We start from the raw sequence: 18794 nt of genomic DNA on the forward strand, positions 1-18794 counted from the left end.
CCTTAAATGTTGCAGCGGTAGGGATTGCAATCTAAATTTACCCATGCATCAATCATCTCTCGGTCCTAAGAAGACTACAGCTTGGGTTAGGGATTCATGCAGTAGAAACTTGGCAAATTTACCCCTCGCATAATAAACATTATAGATTCTCTTGCTATCGCGATGACTACATTTGCGTACCTAAATGAATAAGACTATCAAAACTTAATACTAACACTGCTAACTTACTGACATAATTAGATGAAATTTATCTGAGATTATGTTGTTCTTATTGACATCTCATTATTGTGATTATGCTATTGATGTTATTCAGCTTACGAACATGTCATTTCATAATTCTAGCACATTAGTCACATTAATAATTGCATATTGGAGAATATGATAGATATTTTGATTTCTTATTATAATGCATGATGCTTAAGTTTGCTTACCTACTCACAAGAGTTTGACCCCGTTGATATAGAGCGCAAGTAATGAAGAATGATGCAGTGCAAGAGCTGGATGCGCGGTGTGACCCTGATCCAAACCTCCCTAAATATGTTTCGATCTTATAACCAACTATGACTTATCTCATTCTTACGTGATATTTTGATTAAACTTTTGATGATGTATAAACTTGAATAACTTGTTCTATTTACAATGTATGGAATGGTTTTAACTTCTTAAGATTATGCAACTCGGTTTCAAACATATTTTTCATTTCTGTAACCCGTCGAAATTGCCCGATTGTTGTGCTATTAAAAAAAAAATGAGAATAAAATTCTAAGTTTTTAAGTTAAAAATTTTGGAGCGTTACATGTCGGATACATATTCAACTATACCATATCAGTTTTGATTGAGATATATATTGATATTCAGATTTGGATCTAACAAGATTCAATTTGTATCCAATCTATTTGCAATCTTAAATCAGGTGTCACCTAGCCCATTTTTTTGTTCCACATGGAAACAGATAGTTTTTACCCATTTTTACTGGATCTAGGACCACATGGACTCATATCATAGCTTGATCAGAGACCCTACTGTGATCTCGAAATTGGATGCAGATCTATAACTGAACCTACTCTTCAAATTGGAGCCAATAACGAGTCAAGCTTGTCCCTAAACATGTCCAACTTGTTTTGATACCTAAATTTGATGCTAGTCTTTGAAAGCAGATATGGAGCAAAAGGGCAACCGTCGAGTCAACCCTTTTCAGCCCCCTGACCTGAGTGTGCAAATGGATCAGATTTATTTGGACCTCTGATCTAAACCACACATTATTCTACAGCATGGATCTTAAAATAAGATCTGAATATATATTCACATTAAATTCTCTATTGGATCTGTATCCAGCTGTGGATCAAATATGTTCATTTGCAATCCTTATATGTAAATACTTTTCTTCAATCTTTTCTTCAGATATAAAAATTAGGTTATTGATCCAACTCTAATACCTCGGATATTGTTTGGATCCAAATTTGTAAATCTGCATTCACCATGATCTATCCAAATCTTACCTGTTTGCAGTTTGCACCTCTACAACTATGTTACATGGGTAGAACACCGATCACATCATTTGAAATAAGATGGGTTCCATCGTGCATTCAATCCTGACCATCCAATCAATGACTAAATGGTTTGCTGGATGGCTATGATTGAATGTATGATGAAACCAATCCTATTTCAAATGATGGGATCCATTTACACATGGGCATGGGATGTGGGTTCAAGAGTCCAACAGGGCAAATTCAAAAAATGCGGATAAGGGGGTATGACTACAAATATAAATATAAATATAAATATAGGTTTAGATTGAATGAAGTTCCAAACCCATCTATTATATAAAATATAAGATATAGACTTGGGTTTAGATTACAACCTAATCCAAATCACTTGTTATATTTAATATAAAATATAGGTTTGGGTTGGGTTACAATCCAAACCCAATTCATATATATATATATATATATATATATAGAAAGAGAGAGTGAAAGAGAATCACTAGAATATGAGAACTGTGAATCATATTTTTTTTGGATTTTTTGTTCTTTTCTCTTGAATCTAACCATACATATGTGATTTGCATGCTTGGTTTTCATAAGAACTTAGAATTGTCCAATTTTGATGCATAAAAGAGATTTTTTAAGGGTTTAAAAACCAATGGCTCATAATCTTAAATATTTAAGCATTCAAAAATCACATTTTTTCATCAAAAATAGACGATCCAATAATTGATTCCCAGCAAATTCACCATGCCAAGCACATTCACATGGTTGGATTTGCACAAAAAATTGTTAGAAATGCCCATATTTCTAGTTCTCATATTTCAGTTCTTATATTCTAGTGATTCTCTATTATATATCACCAAATTCAAGTAAGCAGAATCAAATTCGGTCGGATACCGGATAAAATCCGATTAATTAACATCCCTACGAAGATCTAAGAGAACCGGAACCAATGCTGACGACCCAAACGCGCCCCCCCGTCCACGAAACGAGGCTCCCACGCTCAGGATCTAAGAAAACCCCGAATATTGGTGACAATCCAAACGCAATCTAAAGAAATTATGCGTCAAGGCAAACCCCGCGCCGCGGTTCAAAAGCTCGTCTCCTTCTCTTCTTTGCTCCTCCTGCCGGCGTCTCTCTCTCTCTCTCTCTCTCTCTGAAGGATGGTGAAGGGTAGGGATGTGCCGCCGGCTGCTTCAGCGAGGCTTCCGGAGGAAGCGTCGAAGCTCATCGGCCGCATCGTCGAGAAGGGCTTCTCCACCATCAGCAGCGACGCCGCCCGCTTCTCCCTCCCCGAACCCTCCCTCCTCCCCTTCCCCGTCGCCCGCCACCGATCCCACGGCGGCCCGGTACAATTCCATCTCCTTCTCTTCATTCCCCCATTTCTTCTTCCAATCGATTGTGTTTTCTCTCTCTTTTTGCCCTTTTCTTCCCTATCATGAGAACTAGAATTGCCATCTCGACTGCTTCGACGATCGTCAATGTGTTTATTTGCGGTGGAGTTAAGTTTAACTCCGCGAAATCGTTCTCAGTTTTAGGAATTAATCGTTCTCAGTTCAATGTCGTTTGAGGTGTTTAATTTCTTTCGCTTTTTGCGACGTTCTTTTCCGGGATTGATGTATGAATTCTGCGGAAAGAAATCTTTTGGTGATTCATTTGAGTGAGATTATATTCTTGTATGGTTGTAACTTTGCCTTTTCGATATTAGATGTATGAGTTAATGCCATTGAGTTTTACTTCCACTTGCTGTCATGTCAGTCATCAAACTCTGGTGTTTGTCTTTGCTTTCTCTTTGTACTATTGTGTACTTGGCTGCCTGGCCTCTGCAGTTGATGCCATCGTTCTGAAAACTATAAACCTTTCAAAAATATCTGAAAATCAGTTTTGTTACCTCTAACTGTCCTGATCAAAGACTTTTTGTTGTTTGAGTTCCAGTTGAAAATCTGCGCCTTTTTTAGCTGGTCCGAAATCCCCCCATTGATGAATGTTGGTTTTCTTGTGATTTAGCTTTACTTTGGTATTATCAGTGATTGGGCGAGTTTATTGGTGGTCTGAATCATTTTGGGTAGCATCATTGTTGGATCCACACATTTTAAGACACTAATTGGTTTGTTTGGAACCAGCCACTGAAAAATCCAATATCAACTTAATGGTCAAAAGTTTGCCTGGCTTATAAAATTTTCCATGCTTCAATTCTTTTGATTCATGGTGAAGTAATTTCATACTGGCTAGGAGTACTGCAGTTATATATGTGAAATTGGCAGCAAATAATTTGCATAATAAGACCCGAGAATTTCAAAATATGATTGTGATTGGTGTAGAACTTGGTTATCTAGTGGGCTACCTCAATGTGTGATAGTTTGAAAATAATGCCCATCTGACCAGGTTTGTCGAGCATCATCTGCCTGTAGGACCTCTGGTATGCTGGGGGTTTATGAGTCCTGTGTCATCGGTTTCAACTTTCAACCTTAAGAGTTGGGTGTTGTTGCTAATAGCTCATCCTTGTTTCAACTTTTGGAGATCAATGTTTGCTTTTCCTGTGCTCTTTCATATCTCAATTATTTAACACATATTTTAGGATCTTTAAAGTTCTCTTTTCTTTATGAATGAACCTTTTCCTTAATCTGTTATAGCTGTAACTTTCTTTCTAAAATTCATTATGTTATCAGCATAGGGCACCAGTAACTAGTGGAGAGGATGGTGCAGATAAAGAAGAGGAGGAATTTGATCCTGGAGCTGATTTTGCGCAGCCAATATACAGAAGGCCAAAGAAAGGTTTAGATTTTAGCAAGTGGAAACAACTGGTGCCACAAGAATGCTTGATGACACCAAAAGAAAAGAGCGATACTAGCTCTGTTATGGTGGAGTCTAAAGCATTAGAAGCAAAAGAAACGTCTGAAGTTATCAATGGGTCTAGAAGTTGCATGTCTGAGGCACCTTCTGACAAATTATCTAGTTATGAAAAAGCAACAAAAAAAATCAGCACTATTGATATGTTACTACCTGAAAGTGGAGATTCTCGGTCTTCAAGATTGGCAGCTGTGACATTGACTGATGACATGGCACAAAGCAATGATTCTTCTCTTCTCCAAAAAGCAAAACCAGAATGTTTTGAGGCATGGACACAGACTAATCAATCGGGGGAATTTGGATCTCTGAGTAATAGTCTTATGTCAAATATGAATGATATTGATGCTGAAAATAATGCCCGCCTACATGCAATGTCTTATGAGGAGATTGCTGAAGCACAAGCTGAAATAAAAGGGAGAATAAAACCTGAAATAGTTGAGATGCTGAAAAGGCGTGGAAATAAAAGGTTGGAAACACAAAAAAAGACCACATCAGACACAAGTTGTAGATCTGATCTTCATCAAAATCAGTTGTCTATGAAGTTGAGAAAGTTTTCACAGAACGAAACTGCGCAGGATCATGGATTAATGGATGTTGCATTATCCCCTAAAGCATCTCAATCTTTTGCTGGGGAGAATGGTGAAGGGAGAGCTACGTCTTCAACAAACATTCATAGTCACCCAGATAATGATCCCAGGAAACCGTCACATTCATCTGGTAGCAGTATGTGGGATGTTTGGTCTAGCAGGGTTGAGGCTGCAAGGAAACTTAGATTTACTTTCGATGGATCTGTTGTTATGGAAGGTACATTGAGATTTCTCAGTGTTAAACTGCATAAATACTTTTCGGATTCCTTTAGCAATGGAGCTTTGACAACATGTGCGTCTATGCATTTGTGCTTGTCTTTTATATACACCAGTGTTGTGAAAAGCGTTGAGGCGTAGCGAGGCGCTCCACCAAAATCTGAGGCGAGGCGTTAAGCGTAAGCCTCAATTTTTTTTAAACTTAAAAAAACTATAAAAAATATCTAAAATTATAAATAAATAAAAAAATATTTATTGATGAAGCAACAACCAACATGAAATAAAAAATCTCAAATAAATACTGAAAAAATATGAGATTAACATGTAAAAGTAACATTAATGCAACAACTTGATCTATGTAAGTATCTAAAAAATAAAACATGGGCATTCATTAAATAAAAAATTAACATTAACAACAAAATGCATCTTAGCATTAATAATACAATGTCATAATTAGAAAATGCATGTTAGCATTAACAATCAAATGTTAATATATTTTCAAAAACTATTCAAAATGAGAGTGTTAACATTCACAATTGCAATTAAAAGACCTAAAAAAACATATAAATGGCCGTAGCTCTATGATATGAATTAGGGTCTAAGCTCTTTTTGTGTCTCGTCATCATTAATATCTAAGTCTTCAATGTCATAATCTGAGAAATCCATATAAATAGGTTCTCCTTCATCTTCATTCTCTGACTCTTCATCATCTGCACTTTCTTCCTCCACATCCTCGGTCACTTCTTTTGCTTTTTTTTTTCCTGCAATAAAAAATATATTTATATTCATAGCAAGGTAAAAGGAATTTAGCTTTACCTCGATCTCTTGAAGACCTGTCTTGCCTAGAACCAGTTTGTGAATCATGAGATGAAATGACTTTTTCAATAGGCACATGCTCAATGGCATTTATGTCAAAGTTTGGATTCAACCATGAATCCTCCAACCAATTGGGATCACTAGGCAACACTGGATTTTCCTTCTCCACAATCCACTCATCGTCTGAGTCTATATGATCTAGACATATAGGGTCTTTGGTAGCCCTCTTTCTCATATTTCTCTCTCTTAATTTCATATTATACATTACAAAAACCAATGCATTCATCTTCTCTTGTTCAAGTCTATTCCTCCGTTTTGTATGCAACTATAATTTCAAATCATTGATAATCAATTATAAGATAATTACACTTATAAAAATATATTTCAAAAATAAAATACAAAGTCACAAACTAATGAGAAAGTACCCCAATTCTTCTCACAGCCCGATGCACTGCATGTCAAACTTAGAATTCGAATTGCAAAATTCATCAACTCAGGATTTTCATGCCCAAATGAACTCCACCAATCAGCTGCATTCAAATAAAACAATACAAAATTGATAAAAACATTAAGAATGTCATAATTAACAAAAACATAAAAAAACATTAACAAATAACAACATAATTGCAAACTTACCAGGACTTTTTAATTTTTTGTTGTAACAACTGCCTCTCTACCAAACAACCCCTTTGCCTTTTTAAATGCATCGATTTGTGTTGTAATTTTCAATCAAACATTTGCATCATAAACCAATTTTTCAACACAATCATAAAAGCCACACATAACTTCTCCATCCGGGTTGAAGTTGTCAGCATAATGAAAATGTGGATTTAAATAATAGGCAGTTGCGTGCAAAGGCTTATGGAGTTGCAAGTCCCATCGTCTATCAATGATATCCCAAATAAGTTTATATTTTCTTTCAACCTTATCAAGGTTTGAAGCAATTTCCTCCTTTGCTCTATCCATTGCCTCGTACAAAAATCCCATAGCAAGTTCATCTGCATCAACTAATCGCAACACTTTCATGAGAGACAGTGTAGCTTTAATTACATATGATATGGCAGCCCAAAACTTATGATTATTAAGAATAATATAAGAAATGTTCTTAGCATCAGATTACTTATAGTAATTAGATGATCTAAAATTTGAAGATAAGAACATCGAATACTATGAAGCGTGAGATATGTTGTGGTAAAACGAGTGACATGTTATGACAATAATTGCAAATTACATGTCCTACGAGTTTGGGATCTTTAGTGGGCTTTGGAACTTTAGCTCCATGATCCCATCCTATATTTTTTTCTATTGTTCAACTGCAAAAATGCATATAAAAAATATATATATTAACACAAAAAATTAGATTCATATTTAATAAGAATCAAAATATACAACTTGAAAACTAATTAAATATATTTTGTCATGGCAAAGAAGAAATTAGCCATTTTTGTCATATTTATTTTTCATCCACATTCTCTAGTGTTCGTGCGCAGGCACATGCATTCATATATTAATTCAGAATCACTACAATTATCTGTTGACCATACTGAGCCACCCACAGGGAAAAAAATGCACTTCCATACCAACCTTGGTGTTTAATTAGTTGTCACATGCTAGAAATTGACTGAGCATATACATTGATGACAAGAATCAGTGATGCCCCATATGATCAATAATGGTATATACTATTTTATTAGCATGGATTTGGTCTCTAAAGTTATAGATTGGTTTTGATGTGCTTAACATAGTTTATTTAGTCTTTTAATAGGCTTAATCATCATAGATAGGTTGTAAGACTGTAAGAAGATAAAGATGCAAATTTGACCCTACTCATCATGTCGTAGTCAACTTTACCACATGAAAAATAAGCACAGAATGCACATAATAAACATGATCCAAGGATTGGTTTTGGCCTTTGAGTTTGGATCTATAGAAAACACATAATGTACTGCTAGAATGAGTCAAATAATGTGCCGTTCTACATCTGGTTACATGCGTTCTAAATCAATAGACAGAGAAAAGAAAGCATAGTTCAATGGCACATATATAGAGCAACACATGTAGGTGCAAATGTTGGTTTGTTACCACTAATTAGCTAGCTAGCAACTAACGCTGTTGACCTGAGTCATGATGCAGGTGGGGAACCCAGAAACAGATTCATACTTCGACTCAAAGGGGCTGGTAGAATATGCATGGAGTCATGCCGTCATACCAGATAACATGTATCTCCTCATATCTCACGTCTGTGATTTCAAGTTTCTCAACAGGACAAATGAATGTGAAGCTGCGATCACACCCCTCTTCGAACTCTATAAAGAGATTGACATATACAATGTCTATGTACCAACATGTCTTATTAACCAAACAACATCATTATCATTGGTATGTACAAAGATGGGGAAAAACAAATACAGGGTTGAGAAAAAAACAAAAATGAAAAAAGAGAGAGGGGCGACTGTATCACGCTCGAGAGAGAGAATGTTGTATCACGTGAGAGAGGAGAGAAGAGATAAGAAGAAGAAGAGGAGAACGAGAGAGAAAAAAAACCGTACCTATTTCGGGTCTCCACCACGAGAGAGAATGCTGTGCCATGAGGGAGAGAATGCTGCTGTGAGGGAGAGAAGGCTGTGAGACAAAAAACAGAGATAGAGTGAGAAAAAAAGTAAAAGAAAAACATAAAAGGGTCGGTAGGGCTTTGTTTAAGCCCTAATTTTTGGTCGAATGGGGGTTTTGACCCTCATTTGACCAAATAAATCAAGGCGTGTGCGCCTCATTCTGAGGCGCGCCTAGCCTCGAGGCGTGCGCCTTAAGGCTTATGAGGCGCACGCCTCATAGGTTTTGCGCTTTACACATGCACCTCAAGGCATGAAGCCCCTCGCCTTGAGGCGAGGCACGCTTTTTGCGCCTTGAGCCACATTTTTAATAACACTGACATACACGTATAAATGCATTTATACATAAATACATGCATGCTTACACAAATATGTACATACATACATGCATCTGTGTATGTATGAGATAGGGAGAGTGTGTGTATGTGTGTGTGCACGCATGGTGTGATCCAAAGGTATCCCTTGGAGCCTATGTCACATTGGTATGGGTGCAGGTACAGGTTTGGGTGTGAGTATGTAGGATACAACACATGGTTGCCAGACTAGGAAGCGGATACGGGAAACGATACAGGAAGCGAGAAGCGAGAAGCGAGAAATGAGGAATAAAAAAATATAAGAATTGAATGGGAATAGAAATGGAACACAAATAAAAGCTAAAATAAAAGTGACTATTCTTAAATTTCATGATTTTTTAGTGTAAAAATTATTTTTTTAACAAAATCTAAAAATGATGACTGCCAATTTAGAGAAAGCACACGGAAATGAGTGAGAAGCGTGAGAGGAAACACATAAAAAACATGAAAAGTGATAGACATTGAAGGTTTGGATGTTCAACCACAAGAATAGAGAGAGAATGAGAGAGAGAACGTGTGCTGCTGAAAACCCTTAATAGGGATCTGCGCATTAGGCCTTTCATTAAGTATACCCTAATACAAATATTAGGGTACCAAAATACCCTTTACACAATAGGCTTAAGTACAAATGAACCATTAATAAACATGTGACATAATGAACTTGAGTTGGGTTTGGATCTCGTATCCAAACCCAGATATGAATGACGACTTATTTTCACCCTCCCTCAAGTTGTACATGGTTTTGAACAATGAATAACTTGCCTTTTAACTTCGAAAATTTGTCCTTGATGAGCCCTTTTGTAAACAAGTCAGCAAATTGATCAGTAGTCCAAACAAATTCAGGTTCAATTTCCTTCTCTTCAACCTTATGTCTTACAAAATGCTGATATATTTCAATATGCTTGGCACGATTGTGGTAGATGGGATTAAAGGACATGTTAATGGCACTTTGATTGTCCCATAAGAGAAGGCATTGAGATATCGATTCTCCTACTTCTGTCAACAGGTGTCTAATCCATGTTATTTCGGCTGTGGCAACTGCCATTGATCTATATTCAGCTTCTGTGCTCGACCTGGCAATGACCTTTTGTTTCCTACTATTCCAAGAGACTAGATTTAGACCAATGAAAACACAGTATCCTGAGACTGACCTGCGCTCATCTAGATCTCTTGCCCAGTCTGCATCTGTGAGCAAGAATTTCATACGCATGATGCCCATTCATACTCTTTCTATACAGAAGACCATCTCCGATAGTTCCCTTCAAATACCGAAGAATAAGTTTAACAACTTTCATATGCCCACCATGCGGTTCATGCATGAATTGAGATACCTGATTAACATAGTAGACAATATCAGGCTAAGTGAAAGTCAGATATTGAAGCATCCCTACTATCTTGCGATATCCTGTAGGGTCTTTGTACAATTCTCCATCTTGAGAGTTGAGTTTTTGATTGTAACGACCCCAACTCATACCTTTGAAAAAATACGGAATTTTTTTTTTCTAAGAGTTGCGGAAAACCTCGCAGAGACCTGGGGTCCTTACAGTTCCAATTTCAGTTGGATAACTACACACCACAAATAAACTTACATTTATCATCCATAACCAACCAACTAAACTCTTTTATTAATGAATCAATAAGAGTCTCATACTCAATGTCAAAAGTGAAATAACAACTTGCAGGAAATAAGAAGAACTTAGAAACAAAAGTAGAGCCACTCTGTTCGTAAATGAAGCAGTCTGAAGCAAATATGACCCTCGTATCCCCTCAGAAGCGAGTCGATTTCAATGATCACCTGCGTCTGGGAAAAACCAATAAATGTAGAGGGTCAGAAATCCGAAGAATTCTGCGTACAGGTTTCCCTAATGAATCAAATAAGAAAAAGAACATAAATAAGATCCATCTAATATTTTAGAAGGTTACAATTATAACCAAATCATAAGACAATTAACCATTCAGGCAGAATTAAACATTGAGCATGAGGGAACACGAAGTAAGTAACATGAATTATAATTTAATCAATAAGGCATTTAAAAGCAACAGAACATCATCATGCATCGATCAACATATAACAACCAAGGGAACAAGTAAACATGCATGATCTAATGCATAGCAGGAATGTGCATGATTTATGTGCAATGCATGAACCCCCCCTTTATTATCTTTCATTTAAGCTTCCCTCTTTCCATATGCATGTCCTACTAGATGCACACAACTTTAAGTTCCTCTTTTTAATTTACTATTGCCCGCGGATACACCAAACGGGTACAGTCCCCGAGGTCAAGTAGGGTTCCCGGGGTAGCTTAACACACAATTTGTATTTTATTACCGGGTTCCAAATTTAGCCCTCGATCGATATCAGGAAACAACACCATCCATCGGAACCTTGGAAAACAACATCCAAAGTCGGGGACACTATGGAAAACAGCATCCACTGGCGCCACTTTATTGGTATACCAAAACAACAACAACAGCTGTGTCAAAACACACCACCCTCAGGCAAAGTGGCGGACTCTCCCTAAAACCGTGGCCAGGAGAAGAACCTCAATATCGGGTTCAGGGGCAACAACAATGCACACGAAGTTTTTGTATCCTCACGGTTTCCCCCAAACCGCAACCTCCAAGATTCCCACAATAAAGAAGGAACATCAAGGAGAACATGAATTACACTGTTCTTTACTTTATCTTGTTATTAATTCATCTCTTTTACATTTGCCAATCAACATGCAAAAAATAATAACATAAGCTTGCAAAACAGCATGCTAAGCTCTTCACAGGACCGTAGTCCGTAGCAACAAAGAACAGTGCAGTAGAAGCCATAATATCACTTCTGATTTGTGCAATGCATCAAAATAACTAAAACAGAGAACAACTTGTTCTCGAGGCTCACCCAGCCCCTGATGATCCAATTGACCATCAATACATTCACAAGCAAAAATCATCAATCATATGCCCATATGCATTCATTCCACATGCCTTTTCATGCACGATCATGTATGTCAATATAGAAATGTGCATAAAAAAAACAATATCCTCATGCATGCGTATGAGTTCACATATTCATGTTAAATGTAATTCTTTTGCACAACCCGCACTTTAATCACACCTGTGAGCATTCTCGTAATAGTGCACGTGCCAAAGGCATCATTTAATATAGACATAAACATACAGATAGAAGGTTTACACCCAAAACTCTTCATTCATAACATGTATTGGAATTAACACTTGTGTTCATGACCGCAATCTGAAAGCTATCATGCATACCAAGGTAAAATTTCAGATTTGAACAATGTCACGTATGCATAATCATGTATGCTGTATAATCACAATGGATTGCATGTATATTTCAATGCAAGATCTCTTTACACGTACACATACCTGTCAATGGACTATGTTCTTTTTGGAATAACCCATGCATATTTCTAGCATGTGCATACATACTGTCCATACATACATATATATATATATATGTATATATATATATATATATATATATATATATATATATTTGTTAGAACCAGGATCATACAAGCCAAAAATCTTTAACTGGAAAAGATGCTATACACAAAGCATCAAAATATGCTAGTTGGATCAACAGGTTAACCCAGAGGTTTAGAAATCCAAACCTAAGTTGTCTGGCAATATCTCCAAAAACCAACGATTTCTGACTGATGTATTCCGCTACTAGCTATATGCAGAAGGTGAAGCATCAAGAAGTAATAAAAAAATGAAGAGGAAATCTTGACTACTTAAACTCTGATTTAGACAAATATCACTCTCAGGTTACACTAGTTGAGGACAACTTAGTCTACTTAGCAACACAGATGACACGGCCAATCATTTCCGGGGAGTTAAAAATCAAGAATTATAAATTTTGTTCTGTTGGCTTGGAACCAGATCCAGCAACAGATCATCATGAAGTACAGTAGTGAAGTACATATTTTCTACTGTGAATTAAAATTTTGAAGCCTTTTCACAATTTATATGCCTGTTGGAATATGAAAAAAAACGGTCCTATGCAGCAGAAACAACAAAAGTTAGAACTTGAGTTAGTTATCCATAAGTTAGAACTTGAGTTAGTTATCCATAAATTTTATTGTCTGGAAGGATTCATAGATCTTGGAATAATAAACACCGAAACAAACATTTCTAAAGTCTGAGAATTAAAATCATTAAGTGGGATCACCAGTACACAACCCCATGACTACCCATGGAAAACTGGAAATACTAAAATTGCCAACACTTGATGCATTTCAGATAAAACTTGAGTATTCTGAAACACCTATCCTCAATACACAAGTACACCAGTACTATGTATGGCTGAAACAAACTTGACACCAAAACTTAAAATGATATACAGTTCGTGCACATGATGCCTAGTTAAAACATGAGAAAATCCCATTCTTAACTTGCATTGAAATACACATAGTTAATGAAATCTGGGAATTTAGGAAACACCACATATATTTATATAAATAATAAAAAAAATCTTTATTTTATTTATTTTATTATTATTATTATTATTATTATTATTTTTTGAACAAGTGGCCCAGCCAAACTGGGTCTAGCACACAACCAGACCCACCCAGCCGACTCAGTCGGCTGGGTCAGGTACTTAGCCCAGCCGACTGACTGCCTGGGCCCTAACATGAAAATAAAAATTTATTAACTCTTTTTTTTTTTTTTATTAGAATCCACAACAACCTAAATTCCCCAAATTTGTCGATTTGGAAGTTACGAAAACCCAAAGCAAGCTTGAAAATAATACATATGTAAGAACACCGAAACCCTACCAAACTATTGCATGGGATACAAACCTATGTTCCCATTCTTAATTGAAATCAAAAGAGAACCCGTACCTCTTCCGACGTTCGGGGCTGCTATTGTGAGGAGGCGGTCTGATTGCTCTAGCTGCTCCTACCGCCGTGAAGGCACGATCAGGAATGCACGGAAGTCACCGGTTGTTAACAGGAGGGTTTGAGAGGGTGTCGTCGGCAGCTAGCCGAGAAAACACAGGGAAGAGGGAGAAAGACAGGGTTCCTACCTTTTTCGGTGGGAGGAGGAGGTGACTGCCGCGGGTGGAGGGTCGCCGACTCCGATAATGGTGATGGTGGCTGCCGCCGTAAAGGGTTCGAAAGGGATGGAGAAAAGATGGGAGAGACAGAGAGGAGGAGAACGAGAGGGGGAGAAAGGGGTTCAGGACCCCCTGTTTGTAGGAGGATGCCCGAAAAAAAAGGGAACTCTTCGGCGGCGGCTGCGCTTCGCCCCCCCCCCCCCCCTTTTCCATCGCTAAGGGTGTCTCGGCTGGGTTAGGGTTCATTCAGAACCCTAACACCCGATTTATCGGGCAAGCTACTACCGGCTTTTAAACTTTTTTTTTTTTTTTGTTACTTGCTTGCTACGTGAGGCGCGGCCCGGGTCCGAGATCGAGACCCGGGATCCTATCACTATCAGGGCCAATGGATCCTTTGCCGATTTGGGTCCGTGAATTGGATCCATGACTTACTCGAAATGTGGATCCACAGGTTGGATCTAAATGGATCCAACTGTGGATCCCTGCACTAACTTTTATATTTATAATTTCTTTATATATATATATATGTATATGATATTAACTATATATATGCCCCCTTATGTGTCCCGGATCCGAAATATGGATCCTAGACCCATTTGCACACTTCGCATTATTTTATAAAGGAAAAATACACGAAAAAATTTCGGTTATTACATCCCTACCCCCTTAAAAGAATTTCGTCCGCGAAATTAAAACGGCTACAAAAGTGTGGGTAGTACGGAAATCAAGTATATCACAAACCTAGAGGTCGGTAACCGAGAAGATACCTTCGATCAAAACAGTCCCATCCTTCTGCGTAGAGGTCGTAACAGCATAAACTCTCCCGTTGGTCTTTCGTTGGCCTTGTTGTTGCTGAGGTCTCTGCTGTTGCTGCAGTGGCTGCTGTTGTTGTCCTCCCTGAGCTGCTGGCGGGTTCGGACAGTAGGGAGCGATGTGCCCAGGCTGCTGGCACCGGTAGCAAACTCCCTTCAACATCGGACAAAAACCCTGAGGATGACTTTCATTACATCTGCGACACATTGATTGGGCTTTCCCCTGTTGCTGCCTCTGTTGAGGTTGTCCCTGATGCGCACCCTGCTGACGTCCCTCCTGGGTTCGCTGCCTCTTGCCTTCCTGCCCCTTCCCACTTGCTGGTGGGTTCTTTCTCGCACCACCAGCCGTACTACCCCCATTGCTACCCTTCTTCTGCGAGTCGCCCCTGAACCTCTCCCATTCCTCGTTCAGGATCGTCGCAGTCTCAATCGCATCCGCCAGTGTAGTGGGTCGGCCTCCCAAAACCCGTACCCGGAGTTCGTCCTTCAACCCACGCACATACTTCATCGCCCTCGTCTTCTCACTCTTGAACAGGTTCGGGCAGTACCTCTCGAGACTCCGAAATTTAGTGGTATAGTTCACCAAGCTCAAGTTCCCCTGGGTCAGGTCGAGGAACTTCTGTTGCATCTGCTCCTCAGCGTACGCGGGAAAATACGTGTCCAGGAACTCCTCCCGAAACACCTCCCATGGAATTACGTCCATATCGACGAACTTCACCTTTCGCAGGGTGTCCCACCACTTCTTGGCATCGCCCTTTAGACGGTATGTGCCAAAAGGTGTCTTCCTGTCCTCAGGGACAGGTAGGACATCAAACGCTCTTTCGATCTTCTCGACCCAGCTCTCGGCTGCCTCTGGGTCGGCCTTTCCTGAAAAGGTAGGCGGGTCCAATTTCAGAAACCTTTCGAAGGAAACGCCACCCGCGTTTGAAACAATATCGACAGGAGGGTCACGAGCCGCTGCCTGTGCGGCCGCCTGCGCAGCTGCCTGTGCCGCTTGCGCAGCCTGTGCCGCCTGTATGGTCTGAGCCGCTTGCATCGCCTGTGCTGTCTGTGTCGCCTGAGCCGTCATGGTCTCGGTCAGGGTATGAATGACCTCCATCATGAAATCTCTTTGCTCCTGCCAGATTGCGGGAGCAGCAGTAGAGGACGAAGCACCTCTGCGTGTGTACGACATCTACAACGCACAAATTTTTTTGTAAAATTTTTAGACCCTTATCGATCCTACCCCCTTAGGATTTGTCGCGTATATTTACCATAATTACAATAAATACACTTATACAAGCACATTACAAATTTCTTAATTCATAAAGAAAAAAAAAAAAAACTAAGAAATAAACCATAAACACACAAGAAGTTCACATACTTTTATAAAAGTATATCATAGCCTTACCAGTGAAGAAGACTGCTCTGGAGTACGAGGCACGACTTGCAGACGCTTCCGGATAGGGCTCACAAAAAAAAATTTAATACTCAAAAGATGATGAAATTGCAAGTTTTTGTGGTGACTCTGATACCAAACCTGTAACGACCCCAACTCATACATTTGAAAAAATACGGATTTTTTTTTAAGAGTTGCGGAAAACTTCCCAGAGACCTGGGGTCCTTACAGTTCCAATTTCAGTTGGATAACTACACACCATAAATAAACTTACATTTATCATCCATAACCAACCAACTAAACTCTTTTATTAATGAATCAATAAGAGTCTCATACTCAATGTTAAAAGTGAAATAACAATTTGCAGGAAATAAGAAGAACTTAGAAACAAAAGTAGAGCCACTCTGTTCGTAAATGAAGCAGTCTGAAGCAAATGTGACCCTCGTATCCCCTCAGATGCGAGTCGATTTCACTGATCACCTGCGTCTGGGAAAAACCAATAAAAGTAGAGGGTCAGAAATCTGAAGAATTCTGCGTACAGGTTTCCCTAATGAATCAAATAAGAAAAAGAACATAAATAAGATCCATGTAATATTTTAGAAGGTTTCAATTATAACTAAATCATAAGACAATTAACCATTCAGGCAGAATTAAACATTGAGCATGAGGGAACACGAAGTAAGTAACATGGATTATAATTTAATCAATTAGGCATTTAAAAGCAAGAGAACATCATCATGCATCGATCAACATATAACAACCAAGGGAACAAGTAAACATGCATGATCTAATGCATAGCAGGAATGTGCATGATTTATGTGCAATGCATGAACCCCCCCTTTATTATCTTTCATTTAAGCTTCCCTCTTTCCATATGCATGTCCTACTAGATGCACACAACTTTAAGTTCCTCTTTTTAATTTACTATTGCCCGCGGATACACCAAACGAGTACAGTTCCCGAGGTCAAGTAGGGTTCCCGGGGTAGCTTAACACACAATTTGTATTTTATTACCGGGTTTCAAACTTAGCCCTCGATCGATATTAGGAAACAGCACCATCCATCGGAACCTTGGAAAACAACATCCAAAGTCGGGGACACCATGGAAAACAGCATCCACTGACGCCACTTTATTGGTATACCAAAACGACAACAACAGCTGTGTCAAAACACACCACCCCCAGGCAAAGTGACGGACTCTCCCTAAAACCGTGGCCAGGAGAAGAACCTCAATATCGGGTTCAGGGGCAACAACAATGCACACAGAGTTTTTGTATCCTCACGGTTTCCCCCAAACCGCAACCTCCAAGATTCCCACAATAAAGAAGGGACATCAAGGAGAACATGAATTACACTGTTCTTTACTTTATCTTGTTATTAATTCATCTCTTTTACATTTGCCAATCAACATGCAAAAAATAATAACATAAGCTTGCAAAACAGCATGCCAAGCTCTTCACAGGACCGTAGTCCGTAGCAACAAAGAACAGTGCAGTAGAAGCCATAATATCACTTCTGATTTGTGCAATGCATCAAAATAACTAAAACAGAGAACAACTTGTTCTCGAGGCTCACCCATCTCCTTATGATCCAATTGACCATCAATACACTCACAAGCAAAAATCATCAATCATGTGCCCATATGCATTCATTCCACATGCCTTTTCATGCACGATCATGTATGTCAATATAGAAATGTGCATAAAAAAACAATATCCTTATGCATGCGTATGAGTTCACATATTCATGTTAAATGTAATTCTTTTGCACAACCCGCACTTTAATCACACCTGTGAGCATTCTCGTAATAGTGCACGTGCCAAAGGCATCATTTAATATAGACATAAACATACAGATAGAAGGTTTACACCCAAAACTCTTCATTCATAACATGTATTGGAATTAACACTTGTGTTCATGACCACAATCTGAAAGCTATTATGCATACCAAGGTAAAATTTCAGATTTGAACAATGTCACGTATGCATAATCATGTATGCTGTATAATCACAATGGATTGCATGTATATTTCAATGCAAGGTCTCTTTACACGTACACATACCTGTCAATGGACTATGTTCTTTTTGGAATAACCCATGCATATTTCTAGCATGTGCATACATACTGTCCATACATATATATATATATATATATATATATATATATATATATATATATATATATATATATATATATATATTTGTTAGAACCAGGATCATACAAGTCGAAAATCTTTAACTGGAAAAGATGCTATACACAAAGCATCAAAATATGCTAGTTGGATCAACAGGTTAACCCAGAGGTTTAGAATTCCAAACCTAAGTTGTCTGGCAATATCTCCAAAAACCAACGATTTCTGACTGATGTATTCCGCTACTAGCTATATGCAGAAGGTGAAGCATCAAGAAGTAATAAAAAAATGAAGAGGAAATCTTGACTACTTAAACTCTGATTTAGACAAATATCACTCTCAGGTTACACTAGTTGAGGACAACTTAGTCTACTTAGCAACACAGATGACACGGCCAATCATTTCCGGGGAGTTAAAAATCAAGAATTATAAATTTTGTTCTGTTGGCTTGGAACCAGATCCAGCAACAGATCATCATGAA

General features: G+C 38.3%; 1 protein-coding gene across 3 annotated transcripts in view; it reads left to right on the forward strand.

The window, feature by feature from the left end:
- Positions 1–2557: 2557 nt before the first annotated feature.
- The window catches only part of LOC149819135 (transcriptional elongation regulator MINIYO-like), an 85468-nt gene continuing 69231 nt past the window's right edge, over positions 2558–18794 (forward strand). For all 3 annotated transcript variants that reach the window (XM_089984128.1, XM_089984130.1, XM_089984129.1), the window contains exons 1-2: positions 2558–2836; positions 4157–5141. In XM_089984128.1, coding sequence (XP_089840254.1) covers positions 2651–2836; positions 4157–5141 — 1171 coding nt within the window. In that variant the 5' untranslated portion in view covers positions 2558–2650. The remainder of the gene's footprint in view (positions 2837–4156; positions 5142–18794) is intronic.

The sequence above is a fragment of the Nuphar pumila genome, chromosome 13 (assembly GCF_984573655.1).
Source record: "Nuphar pumila chromosome 13, dmNupPumi1.hap1.1, whole genome shotgun sequence".
In the NCBI taxonomy this organism is placed as follows: domain Eukaryota; kingdom Viridiplantae; phylum Streptophyta; class Magnoliopsida; order Nymphaeales; family Nymphaeaceae; genus Nuphar; species Nuphar pumila.